The sequence below is a fragment of the Helobdella robusta genome (genome assembly GCF_000326865.2).
Source record: "Helobdella robusta unplaced genomic scaffold HELROscaffold_33, whole genome shotgun sequence".
In the NCBI taxonomy this organism is placed as follows: Eukaryota; Metazoa; Annelida; class Clitellata; order Rhynchobdellida; family Glossiphoniidae; genus Helobdella; species Helobdella robusta.
In genome coordinates, this window is record NW_008704623.1 from 1,891,145 (window position 1) to 1,918,216 (window position 27,072).

A 27,072-nucleotide genomic window follows, 5' to 3' on the forward strand; every position below is an offset into this window, starting at 1 on the left:
GCGTAAGTCAATCAGTATATATTATATATATATATATATAAACGTTATCATTTTAAACACTTCTAATGGAATATAGAATAGGTAGAATGAAATAGAGGCTTAAATAAATCTTCTTTTCATAGGAATACGCTGTAGAAGTATAGATAGATTAATATAGAAAAGTAAGTGTATGCGAGTATTAATGTATGAATGAGTTTGTTATTACAAACAAATCTTCAAGTCTTCATGGATTAAGAGCACTATATATTTACAATGGTTCTGTAATAAAACCTATTAGGAAAATAATTTCTTTGATTCAAATTCAATATCATAGATTAATTGGAATTAGCCAACAACGTAGTAATAGCGATAAGAAGGAATAGCAAATAATAACAGACTTAAACACAACAAATAAATAAGTACATTGTATGTAGGTATGTGTGGATGGATGTATGTTTTTCATGTTAGCTTATACGTCCGTATTTTTAAGTATGTGTGGGCATACAACTGGATTGTACATTTGTATGTATGTATGTACGTATTTGACTTAGATACTTCGTTGTCATAACTTTGTATTGTGTTTAATGTGGAAAAATAAAAAAGGTAGGTGTTTTATTATTTGAAGAATAACAGTAAATTTCTAGGATAACACTTATATAGTGCTTTTTATAAACAAGTTTTTAAAAAAGTAACGTATGTATAGTGTGTATTATGTCTATGGTAAACATGGAATATAAAACAAATATTGTAAGCATACACCAAATAAATCTTTACAAATTGTAAAAATTGAAATAAAACACTGAGAAAAAAAGCTATTATATCTATGAAGTTTAGAAAAAAAATCTTTTCTTTCTATTTTTTCTCATTCTTTCTCAACTGAGATTCTCTTTTACACTTTTTTGCCAAACACTTTGGTGATGAACTCTTCATAGTTTAGTGTTCCTGAACCATCAGTGTCACAGAGTTTCATCATTCGATCGATTTCAGCCGGGGACAAATAATTTCCCATCTCTTTGAAGACTTCTCCCAACTCTGATTTATCAATGCAACCGTCACGATTCTTATCAAACTGCCTGAATACAGAACGCATAGTGGCTCCTCTAGAAATTGAAATAAATATTAAATAGTTATGGTAAATTTAGACTTTGACACATACAAGGATGTATATATGTGTGTGTGCGTATGTGTGTGTGCACATGTGAGAAAAAGATTTCACAACTAGTATCACATTACTATTATCCAGCATTTGTTATCATTAATAAAGTAATACTGATGGTAGAAGGATCAGTAACAATATTAGAAGTGTTTAGTTTTAAGTATTTAATTACAAATATAATTTAAAATTACTTATGATCTTCTGGTGGAATCTGTCCCATCCCTATTAAATACTCATTCAAAGTTAGGACTCCGTCTCCAGAGGTGTCAATCTGATCAAACATTTGCTGAAGAAAAATAAATGAATGAATTATTTCAATGAACATATTTAAATATTGTAAACCAGAGATTTTGTTTTTCAGTATAAAAAATTGTGAGATTCATAAACTGGTAAATGGCTACTAACTAAACTAAACGTAAGTCAAAGAGAAACTTTACACCAATTTTACCCTAATTTTAGTGTCAGATCCGGCATAGCCTTTACTTTTGAGCATGGTGATGAGTTCTTGAACAGTCAGAGTCCCGCTTCCGTCTTTGTCCGTTTCCCTAAAAAATTGCATGTAACGATCGTCGCTGGCCATTTTATATTTTTAATCAAGAAAATATCAAACAATGTTCGTAAAAAATATATCAACTATAACAAGTATTTTTGACAACTCGTTATTTTCTCGATTTTGCGGCAAACACAATTAGCCTGAACTTATTTTAGGAAACAAACGCTATTAGAAAAGTTACCACTGCAGCAATTGTGTTCACATTATATTATATATATCTCTAACATGAATAATATTAATATATACCTATACACAGATATATATCTATAATACATACATATATATATTTATAATATACCTAACAAAATAGAGATTTTATATGTCATAGAGCCAAATACAAATTGTATGAAATATGCATTTAAAAGTTAATTTAATACAAACAACGGTCGATCTATTGGTCGCACTTTATAAAATTAAAATGAGCAGCAACTAATTTTTGTCGTTAAAATCCTATCGAATACCGAAACACCGAATACATATTCGTCCGCGCATCACGTGTTCAAGTGTATTTGAGTATATAAATATATATATTAAATAAATTGAAACATCTTTAATTAAATGACAAACGATTTTCACAAAGTAAAATAAAAGTTATTGTTAACGATGAGCTATTTATATAAATAATAAACTCATCAGATTATGTCACACTATATATATATATATATATAATATATATATATATGTAAATATAAACAAATCTAATACATGTATATATATATATATAACTTACATATATAAATACATGTACACCACATATCCTCATTAGACATTTTTCCCATAATCATTAGATTTATTTACAATAACATCTTTATCATCACTATCACTTGATGAAGAAGATGACGACGATGACGGGAGTTTATTTATAGATTTTTTATTTTTAGAAGCAGATTTCTCTTTCTGGCTATTTTTAGCTGGGTTAGCGTCTGATGCAGTTGGAACTAGATTGATGTTGTTGTTGTCATTACTATTATTGTTAATATTACTACTATTTATGTTACTGTTAATGTTTTTGTTGTTGTTATTGAAACTAGCGCCACCATCCTGGTGATTTATCCTCTTCAACAGGGAAACATCACAAAGAGTTCCTAGGTACCTAACTTGCAAGCCTGAATTAGGCGGTGGGGACAAGTAGGATGACGTCATATTGTTGTTGTTGTTGCCGTTGTCGTTCGGATAATATTGTTGTTGTTGTTGATGATATTGATGTTGTTGATGCTGCGTCATGCCAACATCTGAAATCAGAAATTTTTGTTTATTTTAGTAATTCAATTTTGGAGTAGCAAGAAATTTGAAATAAAAATGAATGTGATAGACGAACTAACTCTGATCGTCGTCCCCACCATCATCGTCAACATCAACATAGCTTTCGGCATCATCGTCATTATTGTTAGTTGGCTCTATGTTGATGAAGCCAGGATTATAACTGCAACTGTTGTCAATAGCTGAGTTTGATAAGCTTAACATCAAGTTAGATGACGACGACGATGTTTGTTGATGTTGTTGTTGCTGGTGTTGATGATGATGAAATTGTTGATGCTGTTGTTGTGGTTGCTGTTGATATAACGAGTGTTGTTCTTGGTGGTGAAGTTGCTGAAGCATTTGTTGCTGATGTTGTTGCTGCTGTGGCTCACTATGTTGTTGTTGATGTTGTATTAGTTGCTGTAGTTGTTGTTGTTGTAGGGTGGGTGATGCCAAATTGCAATTGTTGTTGGTGACTACAGAATCTAGGAATGATAAATAATAATTAACATAACAATAATAATCAGACTGGTTGGTTGATTAGTTGGTTGGTTGGCTGATTGACAAAAGTCATGGCAAAATTGCGACGATTGCTTGTCAACTTGATCTATATTTCAACTCATGACACACCATCAACTCAAACATAAAACCCTGATTATAATATATCAAAGGTTTTTATCACACACGCACGCACGCACAAACACACACATACACACAAAGTATCATAAATACGTTTCCACAATGTTTGCTTCCTAGTATGACGGGTATCATCAATAAGAAAACCATTTAGTTTACTAATAACATTCATATAATAATTTCATTGTGAGATTTATATTTATCCCTCTAACCTTTCAAGACTTGCATTCTCATAGATTTTATTCTTTTCTCTTCTTCGAGTAACTTTAAAAGAATTGAGTTGAAAGAGTGAATGAATTGAATTAATCAATCAATCAATGAGTGAATGAATTGAGTGAATCAATCAATCAATCAATGAGTGAATGAACTGAGTGAATCAATCAATCAATCAATCAATGAGTGAATGAATAAATGGACCGTTTTTCAACATTATTATCAACATTCAACAACCGCACATAAAATCACATCATTATCACCATCACAGTCACACTCCACTTCAGCATCATAACCCTCACCAACGTCATCATTATCAGCAGCAGCATCATCATCACTATCAACAACAACAACAACAGAAACACAATCATCATCATCATCATCATCATCATCATCACAATCATCAGCATCGCCATCTTCACTGACGCTATCTTTGTATTGTCGTTTGGTGTTCAGTCGTTGGGTTAGGTCAGCTAGGCAAGATTGTAGGTACTGCATCTCGCAGTCTGCCTGTGCAATGTAACTATGCAGCTCGTCTTCTCTTAAGGACAGCTGTAAAATTGTCTCCAGCACATTCTCTGATGAGTCTATTGGGAAAGAAATGATGAACGAAAGATCAAAACCGACGAAGAAAGGTCTTTAAGTGATAATTAACTGATAAATAGTGATAAATAAAAGTTTAATGGTTATAAATAAGTGATAATTAAATGATGAATAGTGACGAATGAGTACATTTCATAGCAATACAATGATAAGCTTTCATGAAAATGATAATATAATAAAATGATAAACGATGATGGCGAAAGTTTATGACGACGAATCCAGTTATAAATTGGCAACCCGACATCAGGAAACAATAAACAAAAACGCTGAAACAAACAAGAAAAATTTACTTTGATTGCTAGCGCTATTAGCACTATTACTTTTATTGAGATTACTATCTTCAGTATTGTTACCACTACCACAATTAGCAGTAGTGGTGGCGCTGGTAGTAGCGACAGTAGTAGTGGCGCTAGTAGTAGCCACCGAATTACCTGATTTTCGTCGCGTCTTTTTCTTTGCAGTAGAATCATCGGGTGACAAATCATTAGACAAGCTATTCAGCCTGTCGATAATATTCTCGCTGGATGGCGAATTAGTTACATCATTGGTTGAAGTTTTTTTGGCTCTTTTTTTCTTAGCCTGACTAGCTGTACCGTCGTCAACTTTGGCATCTGCGTTTGAAGAAACTTTTCTCTTTCTAGTTTTAGGAGATTTGGAGGCTGGATTACTAGAGTCCCCAGCAACAGTCGACATGGCGGTATCTTTAGCTTTCCTAATCCTCTTCTTAGATGATTTTGAATTCTCACCATCACTCAAGACGATTGGGTCTAACACAGTTGAAGAAAAATCTAGAACATCATTGATGACAGCACTAACTTCATCCGGTATATCAGTTTTCACTGCCGTTAAATCGATGTTAGCCAGATCTAAATGTTCAAGTGAGAAAGGTACTTCAAGGCCAAATTCTATTGATTTAATTTTAGAGTTATACTCTTTCCTTAATCTCTCAATCTGTATCTGATCTTTTCGTGATCTTGGGAAGGATATCAGTTTTAGGAGTTCTGATTTGGTTAGGGATTTTTTTGGCAACTTGTCAGCTGCGGCCGCTGTAGTAACTGATTTGTTGGTTGCATCATTTTTATTGTCTTTAGAGCTGTTGGCTGTTGATGTATTCTGGCTGGTGCTTGCCGTTTTTGACGGCGTATTTTTCATCTTTTTAGTTAGTTGTTCTTTATTTTCACTTGTTGTTTGTGCTGTTGCTGTTGTTGATGCTGTTGTGGAGCCATTTGTAGAACTTTTAAAAACCTTTTTCTCACCTTTAACCCCTTTAGGATCAGTGTTAAGTTTTCTTTTGATTGTTTTCGTTTTTGCATCTGCGCTATTTTCAGCCACTGCACTTTCTTTGCTAGCAACAGTTTCTTTATTAACTGGAGCCTGAGCTATTTTTAAATCTGATGGTTTTTTACCATTTTCCGAATCAGGTGATGACGACGACGACGATGATGATGACGACGACGATGAAGACGAATCAGAATCATTACCATCATCATCGGCAGCAGCAGCAAGTTTCCCATTTTTCTTATCAGTTAATTTTCTCTGAACAGACTGAGGTTTATTCAGTGATGATGATACATTCGTTGAACTTGCATTGAAACTATTAGCAGAAGCAACAGTAGCAGCAGCTTTAGTAGCTGCAGTAGCAGTAGTAGTGGTAACAGTAGCATAACTACCTTTCTGAGTAAAAATTTTACTAGGTGTTTGACTAGTTTTCCCAGTATTTTGATCCTTCTTTGATGAATCACTTGCAGTTTTGGATTTTTTGGAGCTTTCAACTTCATCTTTCTTCATTTGTTTCTCTTTAACTTTTGAACTTTTCATCACTTTAAAGTCTGTTTGGGGTTTACTGTTAACAACATGCATAGTATTTTTACTACTACTACTGCTACTCTTATTATTGCATTTAATACTGTCATCTTTATTACTACTGCTATTATTGTTGTTGTTATAGCTTGCAATGTTTGTGTAATTAGAGAAGATCTTTGAAGCAGTAGCACTAATAGTAGCAGCTGAAGTAGCCATAGCAGCAGTAGTAATTGTAGAAGTAGTAGTGGTAACTGTGGTTGTAGTGATAGTAGTAGCCGTAGTAGCGTTTTTGCTTTTACAATTTCCCGAATCATTCATGATTTCACTTTTAATGAGCAGGGATGTCTTTGTTTCATTGCTAGCACTATCATCATTTGAATTTTTGGTGTCCATTGTTGCATTGTTGTCCTTTTCTGGCTGACTTTTACTACCAGCTGAGTCAGAAAATTTGATATGCACATTAGGTTTATCACCAAGCTTATTAATATTAATATTATTTGGTATCTTTGGTGAAACAGATCTTGACAAATTCAGAACAGTTTCACTGTTGGGAAGATTTTTTTCAACGATGCTGCCACTGTTGTTTTTAGCCATGTTAACATCACTTTTATCATACCTCTGAGATCGGTCTCTATCCTGATGACGATTCTTGTCATAATTTTTATCATAATTATTGTTATAATTACGATAATTTTGTTGATTGGATCTGTACTGCTGTTGCTGATGATGATAGTGATCAAATTGATGCTGCTGTTGTTGTTGTCGATGTCTTTGGTAGTAAGGGGTATAGTGCGACGATGACGAAGGTGGTGACAATGGATAACCCCTATTATCACCATAGCGTTTCCGAACTGTATTATCTATGCCGGTGTCATCATTGTTGTATTTATTGTAGTTAAACTGTCTTTGCCGGTAGTTGTACTTATCATGTTTGGAAATTCCAGAATTTCTATAATTAGAAAAACTATAATGCATTGTGGATGTTTCAAACAATGTTGCGGATGGTAGCAAGGTTTTCTTTCCAGGCAGTTTGTCATCTTTGCTCGACGAAAGTGAACTCAGTTGATCATTTTGTGAGTTATTTTCACCTAAGATGTCATTAAATATTTCACAAGTTTTCTTGGAAACTTTTTCTGGGAGATCGACAGAGGTGGAGGTAGATGTCGACGGTTCACTGGTCGACGGTTTTGCTGTTTTATCTTTGTCCTTAGAAGTGCAAGAACTCTTTGGTTTTTTGGACCTTTTACAGCTGTTACTTCGACTACTGCTTCCACTGCTATTGTCATCGAATTTCGAATTCTCAAACTTTGAATCAAAAAATGAATCTGGCAGGGGTGGTGGCATGCATAGGTTGAAGCTCATCGGACCCCTGAATCCAGATTCCCCTAAAAAATTATCACCACTGTGGCTGTTTGGATTTGCTACAAAGGGTCTTTGATAGTTAAATCTTCTGGGAAAATTAGAATTTGTAAAATATTTTTGTTGGTTGTTATTATTTGAGTAAAACGGACGATGCATATTTTCTTGCAAATTAAAATTTTCTGGAGGTTTTATAAACAAATTTGTAGAATCGCCTGGCTGAGAAAATTGCTTTGAAATATTCTTTTCCCTGATAGGAGTAGGAAGCAACTGTCTAACTAATAATTTCTTCTGCTTCCTGGTCAACCCTTTTGAGTTAATATATCCCTGAGACTTTCCCGCGTTTATTCTTTTTTTCTTCTTCTTATTTTTGGAATTTAATCTTTTTGTCTTTTTATTTTTGAGGTGTAATTCTGTTTTTATAAAAAAAACACTAATAAATAAAATGAATGATTTATTTATCAAGTTATTTTTAAACAATTGTTAAATTTTTCTAATAAAAAAAATTGATGAAATAGATAATTAGTCAGAGGATTGCCCCTTAAAAATGGTCGGTGCTCAATAACGAATATATTTCACGATGAACTCAAGAGAAGAATGGTTTAAAAATTTTATAATATAACAAGGATGATTGTTTTGAGTTCAGTGTGGCCAATCTTCTGATTAAAATATAAATTGAGAACCAACTGTCTTCAGAAAGTCTTAAAAACCAATCATTGAAATAAACATGAGACCAACCATCCATGTAAAAAAGAAACTTTGAAGTTGAGTCCAACTTTCAATTAAAATTTAATTAATTATTAAATTAATCAATTAATTAACTCTTATTAAATACAAGACCAATAATCAAATGAATAGAAATCAAATGTCTAACACTCTTAAAACTTAAAGGACTAAGCAATTAAGCATATCTTTTATGTTTAATAATTAATTTAATTTATTCATTTAAATCATTCATTCATTCATACATACATACATAAATTATGATAATTTAAAATTAGGTTCACTTGACTACACAAACGAAATTGTTCACTACTAACAATAACATGGAGGGCAAAGCACTGAATGCTTCTTAAGTTAGTAATCAACTATTATTCATATCATTTATTACTCAAGTTAGAGAGATGAATGATTGAGTGACCGAACTTTTAATAATTTTTGAAATACACGCCAAACGGCCAAACGACCAAATGACCAGCACACAACGACGGCAACGGCCAACACGTGTCAAACCATTAGCGATAAGTCTGAAATTAAATGAATTTATTGCAAAATTATTGCAAATTGGAAAATTCAGTAATAATAAAAATATAAAAATAATTATAAATTAATGAAAGAAATTAAACTCTTTTGAACACTGGAAGACACCATTTTTTTAACTATTTTGCTTTATTTATTTTAAAAGTTCACTCCGATAACAATAACTGTTATGGAAAGCCATTGTAATTTTATTTATTTTAAAATTGGCTATTTCTCAATCAATCATTTAGTTTATAAAGAGCCATTCCCGCGATGTTCAACAGCGCTCCTCAATGAATTTTGCAAACAGATGGGTCTTGAGATCCGCTCTGAACTTCGTAAGTGATGGAGAAGAAGTCAGAGAAGGAGGTAGAGAGTTCCAGAGAGAAGGCTGTTGACAAATGGAAGAACAAATGAATATATGTGTCCCTGTATTTATTTTTGTATATACTTATAGAGGCGATAGTTTAGTTCGTTCAGCACCATCATATGGTTTGGTCAGTTCACCAACAAAATCTGGTTTTATATTCTATAAATGAGGCAGGCTCTTGTCGAAACCGAGCTAATGATATCAAGAAAGTGATTTGATTTTATCATTGAGTTTACAGTGATAAACAGACAACAAAATGTTTACAGTATATGAGTAAGTGTGTGCGTGCGTGTGTGCGCGTGTGTGTCATTTTTTGCCTAATGGTGTCTATTTAAACAAATTTATCAAAAAATATAACAATATATTTTATTGAGAATAGAACATTGTCACATTTAACATGAGTTATATTAGTGCGTGTATGCGTTTGTGTATCTGTTTGTCTGTGTGTTCGTATGGATGTATGTATGTGCGTGTATTTATGTGTTATTTTTTTAACCATTTGCATCCATTTAAACAATCAAAAATTGACAAATTTTTCTCCAGAGTCAGATCAACATAACATGAGATAAATATATGAAAATTATCTATAAGTAATTCAACACCTTACAAACAGATGAGGACTTATTATAACTCAATAATTGAACAAATTAGAAACGAATAAACATCCAAACGATAAAAGACACAAATAAACATTAAATCCTCGGCCAAGAGTTGCATCACTCACAGTTACGTTAGTGAAGTTGGCAGTAGTGATAACAAGGGTAGTGCTGGGGGTAGGGTTAGTTATGTTTAAAGGTAGAAAAAATGGCGGTCTTGGTGTTGGGATTAAGTCCCTCGAGACTAAACATTTGCCGATCATGTTTTTGACCGGTTTCAAATCGGCCACTGTAAAATTGTTGTTGCTGCTACCATCGTTGTTTGCGATGTTGTTGACGGTGCTGTTGTTGCTGTTGCTGCTGGTCGTGTTGCCATTAAAAGTGGTGTTGTCGTTGATGTCATTCTTGATGTGTACTTGAGGTTGCGGAGACAGTTGTCGCGCAACTTTGCAACGGTCGCCGTTGCACTTTTTGCTGCCCTCCTTGTCGCCACCACCATCGTTCTCATCGTCGTCGTCCTCTTCCTCCTCATCATCATTATCATCATAGTCGCCTTCCTCGATTTTAACATCTTCGTGGTTGACAACGGGTATGCCCCACATGACCTTCGACCTTCGAATTTTTTCACCTTCAAGGTCGTATTTGAAGGTTCGTTTGGCCACGAAATCGTTCATGTCTGCTTCGGCCGTTGTCAAGTCCCGTAGTTGGGGACACCGTAAGATGGCAGAAGACGTTGGATTTTGCAAAGTGGATGTAGATGGAGAGGGATTCTGTGGACGTGAAGTCGTCGGCGTTTCTACACTTCCGTTTGAACTTCCGGATTAACTTTTTTATCGGTTCCGGATTTCTGATGTTTTCGATGTTGTGTTGAGGGTCGCAGAAATTCTTCCCCGATTTGATTGGCGGGGGCGTTTGCTTTTTGCGACGTTTCGTTGTCGTAATTGTTGTAGTTGGTCCTGTTGTTGTGTTTGTTGCTGTTGTTGTTGTTGGTGTTGTTGCTGATGATGTTGTTGATGTATCGTTGGTTTGGTTTGATGTGAAATTTGAATGAAATAAAGTTGAATTTGATTGGAATATTGTTGTTGTTGTTAGTAGTAGTAGTGACAGTGTTGATGTTGTTGTCGTTGTTGTTGCCGTCGTTGTTGTTGTTGATGTTGTTGTTGATGTTGTGCTTTTACTTTCGGTACCATTAGTGTTGTTGTTGTTGTTGTCGTCAGTGATGATGATGTCATTGTTGAAGTCGTTGATGTCAATTTTAACCTTGCTGTTAGACTCTTTTGCCGGGATGCATTGACAAACTAAAATTGATTTGTACAGCTGCGGTTTGTCGTAGGTAACATTATCACTATTGCTGTTGTTGTTGATGTTTGTAATGTTGTTGTTGCTCAAGTTAGTGGTGTTGTTGATGTTGCTAGTGTTGTTGTTGTTAATGTTGGTGGTGAGGTTGGTATCGCTACTTCGGTTGCTGCTGCTGCTGTTGAAATGATTGGTGATATTTGCTTCAACGATTGTTATATCTGTGTTATTATTATTGTTGTTGTTGTTGTTGTTGTTGTTGTTGTTGTTGTTGTTGTTGTTGTTGTTGTGTTCATTATTAATATTATTATTATTGTTGCTGTTGTTGCTGCTGTTGTTGTTGCTGTTGTTGTTGTTGTTACTACTATTAGTGTCGTTGTTGTTATAAAAAGCGGTGATATTGGTGTTATTATTACTGTTGTTGTCGTTATTAAAACTGTTGATGTCAGTGATGTTGTTGTTAGTGACGTTGTTGTTAGTGTTGTTGTTGAGGTTAAGGTTGTTGTTGCTGATGATGTTGTTGTTATAGTTGCAGGACCTCACCAGTCTAGAAACGTATCTGTCTGCAAATGGGCGATTGAAAGGAGGGTCGGATGGGAGATGTCATCCCAAAGTTTAAGAGAAATGTTATTTTCAATGATGTCAGTGTGTACTGTTTGATTTATTTATTTATTCAAGCATGCATTCATTAATTCAGTCATTCATTCGTTTACTCGTTCATTCCTTCACTTACTCATCTGTTCATTCATTAATTCATTTATTCATTTATTCACTTATCAATTTATCCATCCATCCGTCAGACAATCAAGCAGAAACAAATTACTAATAACCGTCGACATAGAGTTTCATGAGGCAGCTTGTCGAGTTGGTGTCGTTGGGGCAGAAGTTTATATAGTCCTCGGGTTTGTAAGTGCAACCATCGTCTACCAGCGAATCACAGATGGGGCACCTTAAGGTTCTAGAACTTTCCTCTTTCAATTTCTTCAGATATTCCTTCTGCAGTTGTATCTGCTTTTTTCGTTGTTCTATCTGTTCGTCGTGTTGAAACCACTTTTGCAGTTGAACCCGGATCCTCTCCCTATCGCGAATATCTTCTACGCTCATATGTTCGAGCTCCTTTAAATCCTGCTCCCACTCACGTTGGTTCAATTCTCGGTTCAATTTGAAAAAGTTTTGCAGTTTCAGGTGGTAGGTTCTGTTGTTTTCTTCTCTTTCTATTTGTTGCTTGGTCAAATTTTGTGAGTTGAGGAAGAGGGTGATGTTTTCAGGGACTGCCACGGAGGGGTACGTGCCGTTGGGGCTGGAGAATCTCGTTTCGTTTAGGGGCAACCCTGAGTGAGAGAACGAGTTGAAGAGGGACATGGTGACAAGGGAGACGAGGAACAAATTATTACTATTCTTAAACATTATTGTCATTGCCGTTATTATTATTACAAATAGCAGCAGTAGTAACAATAACAGTATTGTTATTAGTGTTATTAGAAGTATATTTTTTATGACTTTACAAATGTTTAAGCATGAATTCGGTCATATCGTTTCGATAATAACGATACTTAAATTAACATTTACGAAACAGGCAGGCCTTAACTTCTCATTAACGTCACATTAGGCATCATTATTATTAATTGTATTTATTATTTTTCTTTTTATTATTATTATTATTAATAATAATCAATTTTTAAACCAAAATAACAACGAAACGACATTAATGTTATTATACAAGTTTCATGCCAGACAGGAATACCACAACAATTGTATGGGGTAGAAACTTGCATGCGCAATAATATTAATAATAGTATAATTAAAATTATTATTATAATTATTATTATATTATTATTATTATTATTACGTCATTCACATGTGTGTATTTCGGTATTTTATAACAGGATTGTCACATAAAAAAAAGGCACACACGCACATGAAAAGAAAAGTTAAATTCAATGAAAACATACATAGCAAAACGCTGGGCAAAACTTTTTCAACGAAAAAATGTTACAAATAAATACATTTCTTCTTGCGGGATAACATCAAATTATCATTTTTAATTAATAATAAAAGTTATTATAATAATAATAATAAAAATAATAACAATATCAGCATTGAGAATAATAAAAATAGCAATAACTCCGATCTCAAAATGCGACAAACGACATCAATGATAGCTTTCTCGATACTTTTGGCGCTAAAAATAGCCCCAATGACGTCATTGTTGTGCCAGAAATGTAACAGCGATGACGACATCCTCTGCAGAGATGCGAAAATAGTTGCGAACTCCAGCAGTGATGAGGTGTGTCGGGTGGATGTTGATGGCGGCTCGTGTGTTTATAAAACTTATCTGGGTTAGAAATTATTATTATTTAATTAATTCAAATAATATTAATATGATTATTGTTGTCGTCATCATCTTCATCGTCACCATCACCTTTCCCGCCCAATCAGACGAGCGACCGGCTACTTCCCCCACCATCATCACCACCACCATCACGGCCGCCACCATTAACATCAACAAAAAAATAATCCGCACCTGCTCCAACCGACTACGTCCCAACGAGACTGACGTCACACGTAACGTGACCGGCCTGCTGACGTGTCGCTGCTCTAGCGGCGATTTTTGTGACGCCGGAAGTGAGATGATGGAAATGATGGCCGGCCAGGACTTCCGGGGCATCGTGGGTGAGTTTAAATCCGCCTGCAATGAATTAGCACTATCTGTTGATGACCAGTTGTTAGTTTTGCAGTGGCGACATTGGAGAAGTAGCAGCAACAACATCAACTGCACTGTAAAGAACAACGTCAAAAACTATACCGATACAAATGATAATAATAATAATTTTAATAATAATAATTATAATAATACATATAGTTATAATAATAATAATAATAACGATAGTGAAGAGGATGGAGAGGAAATACACTGCAACCTAATTGTATCCACGGAAGATAAAATATTTATCGAACCCGATCTGGAGAGATGGCAGAGTGTGAAGAAGTTCATTTTACGTTCCGACAATGCGCCTGAGAACAAAGAGGCCAACGAGGGTAAAGTTGGTAAGTGTATGTATGTATGTATGTATGTATGTATGTATGTATGTATGTATGTATGTATGTATGTATGTATGTATGTATGTATGTATGTATGTATGTATGTATGTATGTATGTATGTGTATGTATGTATGTGTGTGTGTATGTATGTATGTGTGTATGTATGTATGTATGTATGTATGTATGTATGTGTGTATGTATGTGTATGTATGTGCATGTATGTGTATGTATGTGTATGTATGTGTATGTATGTATGTATGTGTGTGTATGTATGTATGTGTGTGTGTGTATGTGTGTGTGTTGTTATTATCATTATCATTCTTTCAGGGATTGTACAAATGGGACAAATTGGTACTAATTACAAACAACTCTACAACAATATGAAAGGTTCTTAATAATAATATAATAATAATAATAATATAATAATAATAATATTTATCATAATGGGAACGTCATTTTATTTTCATCATAAATCACACGTTAAAAAGAGTTGTTAATGAATTAAAATTTAATAAAAGTAAAACTGTTTTAAAAATTAAAGATTAAAATATTCTACGAAGCTCGACATCCTAAAGAAGAATGCGTACATAATAATAATAATAATAATAATAATTATTATTATTATTATTATTATTATTATTATTATTATTATTATGAATAGCAGTAGTATCTGTATCATTAGTATTATAAAGCCATTATAATAATTATAATTATAATTACATTCATAATTTAGAAATTATGACCCCTTAGGTGAATGCCTGATCCTGAAAATGGACCAAACGCTTCTAGAGAATGAGAGTCAACGACTTGGAAATCTGGAAAAAACCTCTAAACCTGGAAAAGAATCACTAAAATCAGCTGAGGAAAAAAAGGTCAACTTGACGCTGAAAGGAGATATGCCTTTGCTAAATAGGGATGTACCTAAGAAAAATTTAAACAATGCTATAGACAGGGATGTGCTTGAAAGAAAATTAGACTACGCCATGACCCAGCTGTTTATCTACAAAATGAAACTTGCTAAACTGGAAGGCGAGAGGAGACGCCAGCATGAACAGCACCTGAATGACGCTACAAAGACTATGAGGGATTTCAGACGGTGCCAGTATTTGAATAAAAAATTTGAGATCATTAATAATAGATTGCTGAAGTGCATTAGGGCTAAAACTTCTACTGCTGCTGCTACTAGTAATACTATTACTACTGCTGCTGCTGCTGCTGTTTCTTCTACTACTACTACTACTACTACTACAAAACCTAAAACGAAAGATTATTATAACAATTTGCTTTTGCCAGGAATGCATTTTGAAAATCATTATCTCAACTATGAAAATGATCAATGAGAATACTTTCATTATTACTACCACTACTGCTACTTCAACAACAACTACTACTACTGCTGCTGCTACTACTGCTACTGCTACTACTACTTTTTATTTACAAAAAATACATGTTGTTGATGAAATTTATTAACGGTTAACTTGTTAAAAATGTTTGGTTTACGATAGCGCTGCCATAGAATTTGACTTTATTTTCATAGTTATCAACCATGATAGCCTTTACACGTGCACAATTATTACTACTACTACTACTACTACTACTACTACTACTACTACTACTACTACTACTACTACTGTATCTACTACTACTACTGCTGCTACTACTACTACTGCTACCACTACTACTGCTACTACTGCTACTACTGCTGCTACTACTGCTAATAATTTAGTATCATAATTTGTTAGATGTCGAGTTACATATTTGCTTGTTGATTCATTGTTGCCATTCCTTCGCTAGTTTGTTATAGTTTTGTATCATTCTTTATATCATTCTATGTATTTCTTGTTTATTTTGTATCATTCTTTATATCATAATGTGTATTTTTCGTTCATGTTGTATCATACCTTGCATCAATTTGCATCATGTCGCATTTGTATATCAGTTCGGCAACATACAAGACATGTTTTTGACGTTTGTTGTCCATTTAGTATATTTCTCATTTCATAAAATTATCATACAAAAACACTTGCATCTCTTAATCTTATTTTCTTCTTCTACTACTTCTGCTGATGCCACAACTGCAGCTGCTGCCACTACTATTACTGCTGCTGCTAGTTGCTGCTGCTACTACTACTACTACAACTACTACTACTACTACTACTACTACTACTACTACTACTACTACTACTACTACTACTACTACTACTACTACTACTACTACTACTACTACTAATAGTCGCACCGTTATCATAAAATAAGCAGATCCGCCCTGAACATGGAAATTTCTTGATAAGCGAAGAAATTCAATTCTGTTTTTGGGTTAAATAAATAATAATAATAATAATAATAATAATAATAATAATAGTAATAATAATAATTAGGTGTTCGAATTTTCGCAAAAATCTCTTATCTAATTTATTTGTTTAATTTAAACCACTAACAATCAATCGAAATAGCAATAATAATAATAATGATAAGAAGAAGAAAAATAATAATAACAATGATGATAAATTATTATCATAATATAAACAATAATAATTCATAGGAAATCTATATAAGTACACACTCATTCTACGTACTTAAAAAAAATTTAAATTTACATTCTTCTTCAGGTAGGGTAGTTTTTATTTTGAAATAAAAAAATAAATAAATTTATTTTATTGAATTAAATATCATATCATTAAAAAATAATACCTAATTATACTATAAATAAACCATTAATTGTTATCAATTTAACATTTAAATAATTCAAAATCAATTTATGATTTCTCATTCGTAGAGACCGCAAAGCAAAGATGTTTTCGCCTAATTTCATCTTCCTCTTATTCATCGCCATCTCTCTCACCTTCAACATGAGTGTACTGGCAGACGGGCCTGCCGTGGGCCCCCCAAGTATCCCCTGCCCAGCCGGACCACCCGGAATGCCAGGACGCCCAGGAGCACCGGGAGTAGATGGAATGCCCGGATTTCCTGGGCCTAAAGGTCAATCCGGAATAAAAGGTGAGGTTGGCCCTCGTGGAAGGGTTGGTGCACGTGGTTTGCAAGGCCCGCCAGGACCACCAGGACCACCAGGGCCAGCTGCGGTAGTGAATTAATTGGAGTTTTTAGTGAAACTGCCCCTTTATGATGATGAAGATTAAGATGACGACGACGACGATGATGGCGATGATGACATTATTTATTTGTTATCCCGTTAATATTTTTTATAAACAATTTAAAAATTAATTAAAGATTTTTTTAATATTTTAAATTTTGAATTCGCGAAATTGAAAAACAATTGTTTGAATCGTAGTTTGAGTGGATTTTTATTTTTGAGTTCATGTGCGCGTGTCGAACATACGCTTCAAAAAAATTACTGAAGTGATTAAAATTAAAATAACGGAGGAGTGTTCACGTTCGGAGAAGATAAATTATCCACCTACTCAATTAACATAAACCTTTGACAAATAAATAAACAAAAGTTGAACATGACGATAAGTGCTCTTAAATAAGTAGTAATGGTATTATTATTAGTAGTAGTAGAAGAAGTAGTAGTAGTAGTAGTAGCAGCAGTAATAGTAGTAGTATTTAATTTAAAATTTAAGATTTTTAAGTCCAAACTACCTAATAGCAAGCTTAAACGTTTTAGTTACCTTTGCTTTCGTTATAACACAACAACAACAACTACGACAAATACCACCACTACTGCTACTACTACTACTACTACTACTACTACTACTACTACTACTACTACTACTACTTACTGCTACTACAACTACTACTTAAACTACTAGAGCTACTACGACAACTATTTCTACAATACGAAACTCCCACCATGTTATTTCAAATACGACAGCCATCCCAACCGATACTGCTGCTACTACTACTACTTCAATTACTTCTACTACAGCTTCCAGAAGCAGAAGCAGCCGTACTAACGTGTTACAGGTGTGCCAATATTGATAATTATTTTGACTGCAACGAGTTAAGCCCAGCCTATTACCGACACTTCTGCAATGGAACCAAATGCCTCTATAGCGTTTCTGCCTTTTATAACAGTGAGTTATTATTGTTATCATTCTTGTTGGTTATACTTGTAACGATAAAAATAATAATAATAGTAGTAGTAGTAGTAGTAGTAGTAGTAGTAGTAGTAGTAGTAGTAGTAGTAGTAGTAGTAGTAGTTGTTGTTGTTGTTGTAGCAGCAGCAGTAGCGGTAAAACTAATAATATAATCTGAAGCCTTAGAGTTAATCAAGGTAAGCATTGAAGCATTTTAAGCAGTAAAATACTTGAAATGATAGTAAAAGTTGTAGTAGCTGTGGTGGTGGTGGTATTTTTGCTAACCAGGCAAGCCGATGGCGAAGAGGCGATGTAGCAAGGACGACACGCTCGCAGACGATTGCAGGAGATATGAATATGGAGTGCGTCATTATGGATTTGAATTCCTTTGTTTATTCATTAGTTCATTCGTTTACTCATTTGCGTCTTATTTATTCATTCATTCATTGATTCGTTCGTTCGTTCGTTCATTCATTCATTCGTTTGTTAATTCATTCGTTCGTTTGTTCGTTCATTCATTTATTCATTCATTCATTCGTTCATCCATTTATCTATCCATTCATCTATCCAACAAAGGACTTTACAAAGGTAGAGTGCACTTGTTCGGACAGAAACTTGTGTAACGATATAATATACGGTAGTAGGAATGAAAATTATAATAATAATAATAAACAATAATAAACAATAATAAAAATAATAAACAATAATAATAATTATGATTATAATTATAATAATAGAAATAATAAACAATAATAATAATAACTTTTTGCAAGGTGGACATAATGATCCGTGGAGAAAAGAATTGTCCGTGGTCGAAAAGACGAATTTGACCATATCATTTTCCACCCCGTGAATGAATGAATGAATAAATGAATGAATGTATGAATAAATGAATGAATGAATGTATGAATAAATGAATGAATCATTCATCATCCATTCATTCATTCACGATGACACTGTTTGTATAACATGAAATTAAACTAAATTTTTGAGAGCGAGCAATCATTTCTTTGTTTGCATTCATTCCCATCCTAAACAAATCTTACTAATTCACGTCTTTAATTTTTTTTGTTTGTTCTTTTGTTCGTTCATTCGTTCATTCATTCATTCATTCATTCATTCATTCATTCATTCATTCATTCATTACTCTCTTTTTTTCTGTCTCTCTTTCTTTCTTTCATTTTCTGTTTGTTCAGTCGATCAATTGTTCGTTCGTTCGTTGCTCTAGCTCCACAATTCAACACAGGGTCACCATCATTATCACCACCGCCACCATAATTATACTAATTATAATTATCATAAATATAATTATAATTATAGTCATCATCGTCGTCGTCATCGTCACCTTCTCCTTAAAAACGCTGGAATATATACTAAAATCTATAAAATGAATCTTACATTGAATAGATATATATGGTTATATGTGTACATGTGTATACATATATATGGTTATATATGTATATATATATACATATATATGGTTATATATATGTATCTATGTTTGTATGAACGTCTGCATGTTTGTATGTAGGCTTGTGTGTTTGTATATATTTGTGTGTCAAAAAAACATTCTGAAAAAAGTTTCTAATGAAGGATTAATTTGAAAAATAGAACAACGGGACGAGATGCATCCTCAAAATTTAACATATTTAACGTTAATGCTCGTTATATCATCGTCATCATCATCGTCGTCGTCACCATCAGTACGGATAAGAACGTACTCATCCCACAGACCGCCCAAACATGAAACAGCCACAGCAGCCGACCTGAAAACCATCCTAGCCACTAAGAACAGCAAACAGCTCAAAAGCTATCTCCTAGCTAATAAAAAGTTTAGCTCAGTTAACGAAACCTGGATAGCGGCTATCTCTCGCTTAGAGTGCGCTAAAATGTGTAGCAAAAAAACGGCCAGCGGATCAGTATGCGCCGGGTTCGATTACAAGACCAGCCAAGATAAAATTATTGACGACATTACTAAGAATTATAAAAATAGTAATGATAATCATGGTGGGATTAGCAGTAGTAGTAGCAGTAGTAGTAGCGGTAGTAGTAGCAGTAGTAGTAGCAGTAGTAGTAGCAGTAGTAGTAGCAGTAGTAGTAGCAGTAACAACTGCAGGTTTATCGTTAATTTGGTCAAACCCCGAACTGAACCAGAGTTGCATTTGTTGCAGACTTCACCATTATTCAAACTATCATCATTATCATCATCGTCGACATCATCATCGTCATCATCGTCGTCGTCATACTCTAAAGGATTAGCATTGGCACACATAGGACGTCAGAGTGTTTCTGAAACTATAAAATTAGATTATGATGATGAAGATGACGTTTCTGCCATCAGCGGTAGTGGCAGTAGTAGTAGCAGTAGCGGTAGTAGCAGTAGTGGCGGCTACATCACTTATCAAGTTTGTAAAAAAATTTCTAAACTTCATTTTTTGGCGATAATGATAGAGATGACGACGACGACGATGATGATGAATATGATGATGATGATGATGAGGAAGATAATGATGAAGATGAAAAGGATGATGAAGAAGATGATGATAATGATGATGATGACGATGATTGCACTTAAGTGTATGCACTTGTATATTTCAATCCCAAGGACCTTAATATGAAAGAACTGGCGACGTTAAGAGGCAAGCTTCATTTATTTATTTGTTCATTCATTCATTCATTCATTCATTCATTCATTCATTCATTCATCCATTCATCCATTCATCCATCCATTCATTCATTCATGAATTAACTTACATACATCTGAATCACAGTTATTGGAATAATAATTATTTATATATAACTAAATACACACGCGCACACACACACACAGACAACCATCTCTTCAACATCACCATAATAACCGGTAGCAGAATGGGTGCCGGAACCGACTCAGCTGTAACCGTAACTCTCGGTATCGAGAAATACGAATACTCTCAGCCCATCTCTACAAATAACAACAACAACGACAACAACAACAACGACAATAATAATAATAATAAGAGGACGATTAAGTATGAAGAAGTGTTCCCTTTAGATGCTCCATCGTCACTGAATATTTTCGAAAAGTCTGATACGGATACGTTCCTAGCTATAGCCGGACGATTAGGACTGGCCGACGAATTCACCGTTACGTACGTTAGGTTGGTAAGATGATGATGATGGTGATGATGAGGGTGGTAGTGGTGATGATGGTGACAATAATTATTTTAATAATAATTATACTAATTATGGCAATCATAATTATTATAAGATTGGAGATTGATGACAGTGATCGTAAATACGGTCCTTGGCAACCATCCGAGGTTAAAATAATAATAATAATAATAATAACAATAACAATAATGGGAACATTCTTTTCTTTTCTTTACCGAAAAAAAAACAAAATCCAAATGGAATCTATCAAAAATTATTAATTATATGTTAAATAATAATAACAATAATATTAATAATAATGTTTGTAGGTCGTCATCACCAGTTTGATATCAGGAAGAGCCTGGTCTGTTGCCGGCTTAACTGGATTCATTGATGAAAAGAATGAATATTCATATGAAGTGAACGTGAAGTGACGATGGTGACAAGGATGATGATGATGGTGCTGTTGTTGATGATGATGATGGTGCTGTTGTTGATGATGATGATGGTGCTGTTGTTGATGATGATGATGGTGCTGTTGTTGATGATGATGATGATGATGATGAGGAGGAGGAGGAGGAGGAGGACGATAAACAGAAAAACTGATGACGACCCTAAAGTATAGGAGCAAACGTGTAAATATAAAAAAATAAATATTAGGCGCCGAATAAATTTTGGAAAAAAGAATTTTTAATTTTTCGAGAAATAGAAAGATTGAAGAATGAAAGAATAAATGGTTGAATGAATGAATGAATGGTTGAACTAAGGATTTAATTGATGAAAGATAAACGAATGAATCAATGAATGAATGTGTAATTTAAGAACCAAATAAATAAACGAACGATCGAATAAATGGATGAATGGACGGATAAATGGATGAATAAAAAACGAACGAATTGATGGATGGATTGAAAAACAAATGAATGAATGAACGAAAAATTAACATCATCGTAACAGTCTGCAGATTAAAATGAAACTTTGTAACCAAAAATTTCTTCGCGTTTTACTAAACAAATTTATGCTCTGAGATATCTTCAGATGAATAAAAATAAATTTAATATGTTATCGTTTGTCAAAGGTACGTGTTAGTTTATTTAATTCATCCATTTGTTCATTAACTCATTTATTTATTAATTCATTCATTCATTTTTTTGTTTGTTCGTTCATTTAGTGATCAATCAATAATTGAAAACACGGCGGCCATTTAGATTCTTCAATCAACACTTCAATTTTTTCAATCATTCACTCACTCATTCATTCGTTCGTTTAGTCATCCACTCATTCCATCAATCATGAAAAACGACAGCAACTATCATCATAATCGCCGTCATCATCGTCTTCATCATCAACATCATCGTCGCCTTTCCTCAAACGATTCTGTGTTATAAATGTTCCGTTGTTAAAGATCCTGATTGGTGCGAGAAATTAGGTTCGTTCATTCATTCATTCATTCATCCATCCATTCATTCGTTCTTTCATTCATTCATTCATCCACTCACTCATTCATTCATTCATTCATGTAGGTTACAACTACGTAACCTGTCCCCACAATGTTGAATGTAGCAGGCTGCAAGACAAATTCTACCTCTCCAGATGCGTTGGTGTTAGCTGCCGGTCTAGAACGGTCGTTCGTGAAGATGGCGAGTGAATTATATCTAATTATGAATCAATTATGAATAATTATGAATTCATTCCTTCATTATTTCATTCGTTCTTTCGTTTGTTCGTTCATTCATCTATTCAAACTTCAAACATTCGTTAGTTTATCAATTTTTTAATTTAGAAAGAATTAAAATAATAATGAATTGTTATGATTGACTATCAATTAACCAACCAATCAACCATCCAACCAATCAACCAACCAATCAACCAACCAATCAATCAACCAACCAATCAACCAACCAATCAACCAACCAATCAACCAACCAACCAATCAACCAACCAATCAACCAACCATTCAACCAACCAATCAACCAACCAACCAACCAGGTGAATTCATAACAACGAGGTATTGTTCCAACGAGCCTGCCTTGGTAGATATCTGCGTGGAACGTAATGCTGGCTGGGATTACAATGTTCAGTGCGAATGTGTCGGCCGAAGTTTCTGCAATGATAAGATATTTTTAAAGGAATAATAATGATAATAATAATAATGGGAACATCTTTTATTTTTCACCATAAAAAAACAAACAATGATAAATATATATATATATAAATAAGTTAATGATAATGACAATAATAATAATAATAATATTAATAATAATAATAATAATAATAATAATAATAATAGTAATAATAATAATAATTATAAGAAGAAGAATAACAGCAACTGTAATTACTCAAGCTCACACGCCTGTTGCAGTTCAGAATGTTCAACAATTAAAATGTCATTCGTATTATTATTAATAATAATATTAATTCTCGAGCGTATATGACAATAATAATGATAATACTAAATAATAATAATTAATAATAATAATAATTATTACAACAACAACAATAATAATTCTCTACTGACATTTTCAACGTCCAACTGGTTTCTCTCATTAAAATATGCGACCTCCCGTCAATATAATTACGCTTATAATTATAATTATTATTATTATAGTTATTATATATATATACATATATTATATTTATATACATGTGTGAGCGTGCGTGTGTGAGCGTGCGTGTGTGTGTGTGCTTGTATAAATATATATATACGTAATTTTATTAATTATTTTTTCGGTTAAAAGTACTTTATGCCATCCTAAAACCGGTATTAACTATTTATATTTCACAAATAATTTTATAAAAATAATTATTAATAATAATAATTATTATTATTTGACGTTTTAAATTAGTTTCAATTTCTGCGTTTAAGCACCGTTGACGGTAAATTTGTCACTTTGTTTCATTGTTCTACCATAAATAATAATAATTATAGTTATATTAATAATTATTAAAACAATAATAAGAGAGATAATAAAATTATTATTAACTTTTACGAGCAATAATGGAGCTTCAGAGAGTTAACAACATCGAAAATGAATCTATCTCCGAATCGAAGGGAACAAATTCACCAGGATTTTCCAACACCCCCACCAACCACAACAACAGAAACGCCAACATCCCAAAACTTCACACCACCAGCAGCTGTTGCAGCAGCTGCAACAGCTACAACACCTCCATCCTCTTCACCATCATCGTCTTCGTCACCATGATCACCATGCAGTCGCCACTTTCTGAAGCCGTCACTTGTTACGAGTGTAACAAGACCCAACTCTTCTGCCAGGATAAGTTCACTCGGTACGACGCTGATGTGCCAACCTGCGAAGGGGATGTCTGCTACAAGAAGAAAGTCCTCGAAGATGGTGAGAATGATGATAATGATGGTGAAGATAATGGTGGAGATGATGATGGTGAAGATGATGGTGGAGATGATGGTGGAGATGATGGTGGAGAAATTGTGGTGAAAAGACGATGAACACGATGAAGAAATTGTGACGAAGTAATGAGAATGATGATTAAAACACACACACACACACACACACACACACACACACACACACGTACGCACATACACACACATACAAAAATATCTTAGCACACACACACGCACACACACACACGTACGCACATACACACACGTACAAAAATATCTTAGCACACACACACGCACACACACTCACACACACACGTACGCACATACACACACATACAAAAATACCTTAGCACACACACATACACACACACACGCACGCACGCACACAGGAAAGTATCTGACCATACGAACGTGTACCACCTTTCAAGAGCAGAATGAACAGTGCAAACTCGTCGACCAGCCATACACAAACATTTGCATCTGTAGCCGAAACTACTGTAACTTTGCTACCAAAAATTTCGCAAGCTTTCTCACTCTTAGCATATTTTTTGCCGGGTTTGTTGGGGTCGTTGCTTTCATTAGTGGTTAGAGATTGGAGATCAGGCATGGATATAAATGTACATAGAGAGAAAGGTACATACCTGCATACTAACTTACATACATGCAATTTCAAATGCATGTTAAATTGTCTGGAGATTTTGATATTTATGATTAGATTGACTAATAACAATTTTGATCAAAAAAAATTTTTGTCTTCATCATCGTCGTCATCGTCATCATCTTCATCGTCTTCATCATCATCTTCATCATTGTCATCGTCTTCATCATCGTCATCATCTTCAGCTTGATTCCCGCAGTTAAAAGTATAAATTTAAATTCCCCTGCTGAGTTGTTGATGTTGTTGAAGTTGTTGTTGTTGTTAATATTACTATTAAAGGTGATGATGACGAGGACGATGATGATGATCATTATGTTAGATTCTTCTATTTGCCAATTTTATTTTGTTAAAACAATTTGAGACATTGGAACTTTCATTTGGCGATGAAATGTTTTATTTTTTCGGGAGAAGTTAATGAATAGTTTCTAGTTAGAATAAAATTATTATAGTACCATTCGTTTGTTTGTTGTTCGTTCATTCAATCAACCATTCGGTCGTTCAATCACTCAATCACTCATTCATTGAAATTGTCATCTTTGCATAAATAAAATTACAAGTACATACAATTTTTTCCAAATTAAAATCGGCTTTCAATCAATCATTCATTCATTCACTCATCCACTCATTCATTCATCAAATACTTCACTCTTTTAGGCTAATCAGCATTTCGACAAACATTTATCTATTCATTCATTCACTCATTCACTCACTCACTCACTCACTCACTCACTCATTCATTCATTCACTCATTCATTCACTCACTCATTCATTTATTCATTCATTCACTCACTCACTCATTCATTCATTCATTCATCGAACACCTTATTATTACAATAGTCGTCATTCCTGCATGTACATTCTACCTCGTGCAGCTGGCCCCCTCTGTACTTGCTGAAGCAGGAATGGTATGGAAGCTCCTTGTCCGAACACGATCTCCTTACTTCCAAGTTCCCTGATGATGATGATGATGATGATGATGACGACGATGATGATGAAGACAATGGTGACGACGATGACGATGATGATGAGGCTGGGAATGGCGGTGATGATGACGATGACGTAATCTTTCTTCGTCAGAGTTCAATTGGAAGATGATTGCAGTATTATCATCCTCTTATCGAAGTCACAATCATCGTCATCGTCATTATCAATAAATACTATCATCACCATCATCAGCAACAACATTCTTTAGAAACATCATCATCATCATCGTCATCATCGTCATCATCGTCATCATCTGGGATAAATTTTTGAAAAAAGAATTTATGACTTTTCGAGAGATAGAAAGATTGAAAAATGATTGAATGAATGGTCAACAACATTTTTTAGAAACATCATCATCATCGTCATCATCATCGTCATCATCATCGTCATCATCATCATCACCATCATCTGGGAATATCATCATCATAACCTCTCCGATTCCGAACTGCCATTGTAACGCAAGACTGCCCTCTGCACTTGTCCATCAAATCGGTTTCCATCTTTTGACAGCTAACATAGGCTAAGGAACATTTGTAAGAAGAGGAAGACGACGACGATGATGAAGACGACGATGATGAAGACGACGATGATGAAGACGACGATGATTCACTTTTCATCTGAAATTACATAAAAAAATATATACTGCTATGATGTTCATGACAATAATACTACTGCCGCTGCTGCTATAGCTGCTACTACTACTAATGCTGCTACTACTACTAATGCTGCTACTACTACTAATGCTACTACTACTGCTACTACTACTACTGCTGCTGCTGCTACTACTACTACTACTAATGCTGCTACTA

General features: G+C 34.0%; 7 protein-coding genes across 7 annotated transcripts in view; 4 read left to right on the plus strand and 3 right to left on the minus strand.

The window, feature by feature from the left end:
• Positions 1-868: 868 nt before the first annotated feature.
• Positions 869-1,715, minus strand: HELRODRAFT_175454 (hypothetical protein; the record flags this gene model as incomplete). The annotated part of the gene is made up of 3 exons (XM_009022874.1): positions 869-1,079; positions 1,327-1,421; positions 1,584-1,715. The coding sequence occupies 3 exons, from the start codon at positions 1,713-1,715 to the stop codon at positions 869-871; spliced, it is 438 nt and encodes a 145-aa protein (XP_009021122.1).
• A 647-nt stretch (positions 1,716-2,362) lies between these two features.
• HELRODRAFT_192497 (hypothetical protein) lies at positions 2,363-12,458 on the minus strand (the record flags this gene model as incomplete). Its single annotated transcript, XM_009022875.1, is given in 11 exon segments — positions 2,363-2,399; positions 2,419-2,920; positions 3,011-3,194; positions 4,203-4,363; positions 4,670-7,954; positions 8,229-8,316; positions 9,875-10,374; positions 10,461-10,516; positions 10,573-10,702; positions 10,925-11,605; positions 11,873-12,458. The coding sequence occupies 10 exon segments, from the start codon at positions 12,456-12,458 to the stop codon at positions 2,451-2,453; spliced, it is 6,141 nt and encodes a 2,046-aa protein (XP_009021123.1). The 3' UTR covers positions 2,363-2,399; positions 2,419-2,450.
• A 721-nt stretch (positions 12,459-13,179) lies between these two features.
• Positions 13,180-15,425, plus strand: HELRODRAFT_175456 (hypothetical protein; the record flags this gene model as incomplete). Its single annotated transcript, XM_009022876.1, has 4 exons — positions 13,180-13,381; positions 13,482-13,767; positions 13,906-14,090; positions 14,836-15,425. The coding sequence occupies 4 exons, from the start codon at positions 13,180-13,182 to the stop codon at positions 15,423-15,425; spliced, it is 1,263 nt and encodes a 420-aa protein (XP_009021124.1).
• Positions 15,426-16,877: 1,452 nt separating this feature from the next.
• Positions 16,878-18,975, plus strand: HELRODRAFT_175457 (hypothetical protein; the record flags this gene model as incomplete). The annotated part of the gene is made up of 3 exons (XM_009022877.1): positions 16,878-17,105; positions 17,972-18,119; positions 18,896-18,975. The coding sequence occupies 3 exons, from the start codon at positions 16,878-16,880 to the stop codon at positions 18,973-18,975; spliced, it is 456 nt and encodes a 151-aa protein (XP_009021125.1).
• A 772-nt stretch (positions 18,976-19,747) lies between these two features.
• On the plus strand, positions 19,748-21,688 carry HELRODRAFT_175458 (hypothetical protein; the record flags this gene model as incomplete). The annotated part of the gene is made up of 3 exons (XM_009022878.1): positions 19,748-20,129; positions 20,953-21,266; positions 21,584-21,688. 3 exons carry the CDS (start codon positions 19,748-19,750, stop codon positions 21,686-21,688), a joined length of 801 nt encoding a protein of 266 aa, XP_009021126.1.
• A 2,564-nt stretch (positions 21,689-24,252) lies between these two features.
• Positions 24,253-25,210, plus strand: HELRODRAFT_175459 (hypothetical protein; the record flags this gene model as incomplete). The annotated part of the gene is made up of 2 exons (XM_009022879.1): positions 24,253-24,610; positions 25,011-25,210. 2 exons carry the CDS (start codon positions 24,253-24,255, stop codon positions 25,208-25,210), a joined length of 558 nt encoding a protein of 185 aa, XP_009021127.1.
• A 445-nt stretch (positions 25,211-25,655) lies between these two features.
• HELRODRAFT_192500 (hypothetical protein) overlaps positions 25,656-27,072 on the minus strand; it is a 3,586-nt gene continuing 2,169 nt past the window's right edge. The window contains exons 5-7 of the mRNA XM_009022880.1: positions 26,694-26,880; positions 26,074-26,231; positions 25,656-26,013 (exon numbers count right to left, since the gene is read on the minus strand). Of these exons, the coding sequence (XP_009021128.1) occupies positions 26,086-26,231; positions 26,694-26,880 (333 nt within the window). The 3' untranslated portion in view covers positions 25,656-26,013; positions 26,074-26,085. The remainder of the gene's footprint in view (positions 26,014-26,073; positions 26,232-26,693; positions 26,881-27,072) is intronic.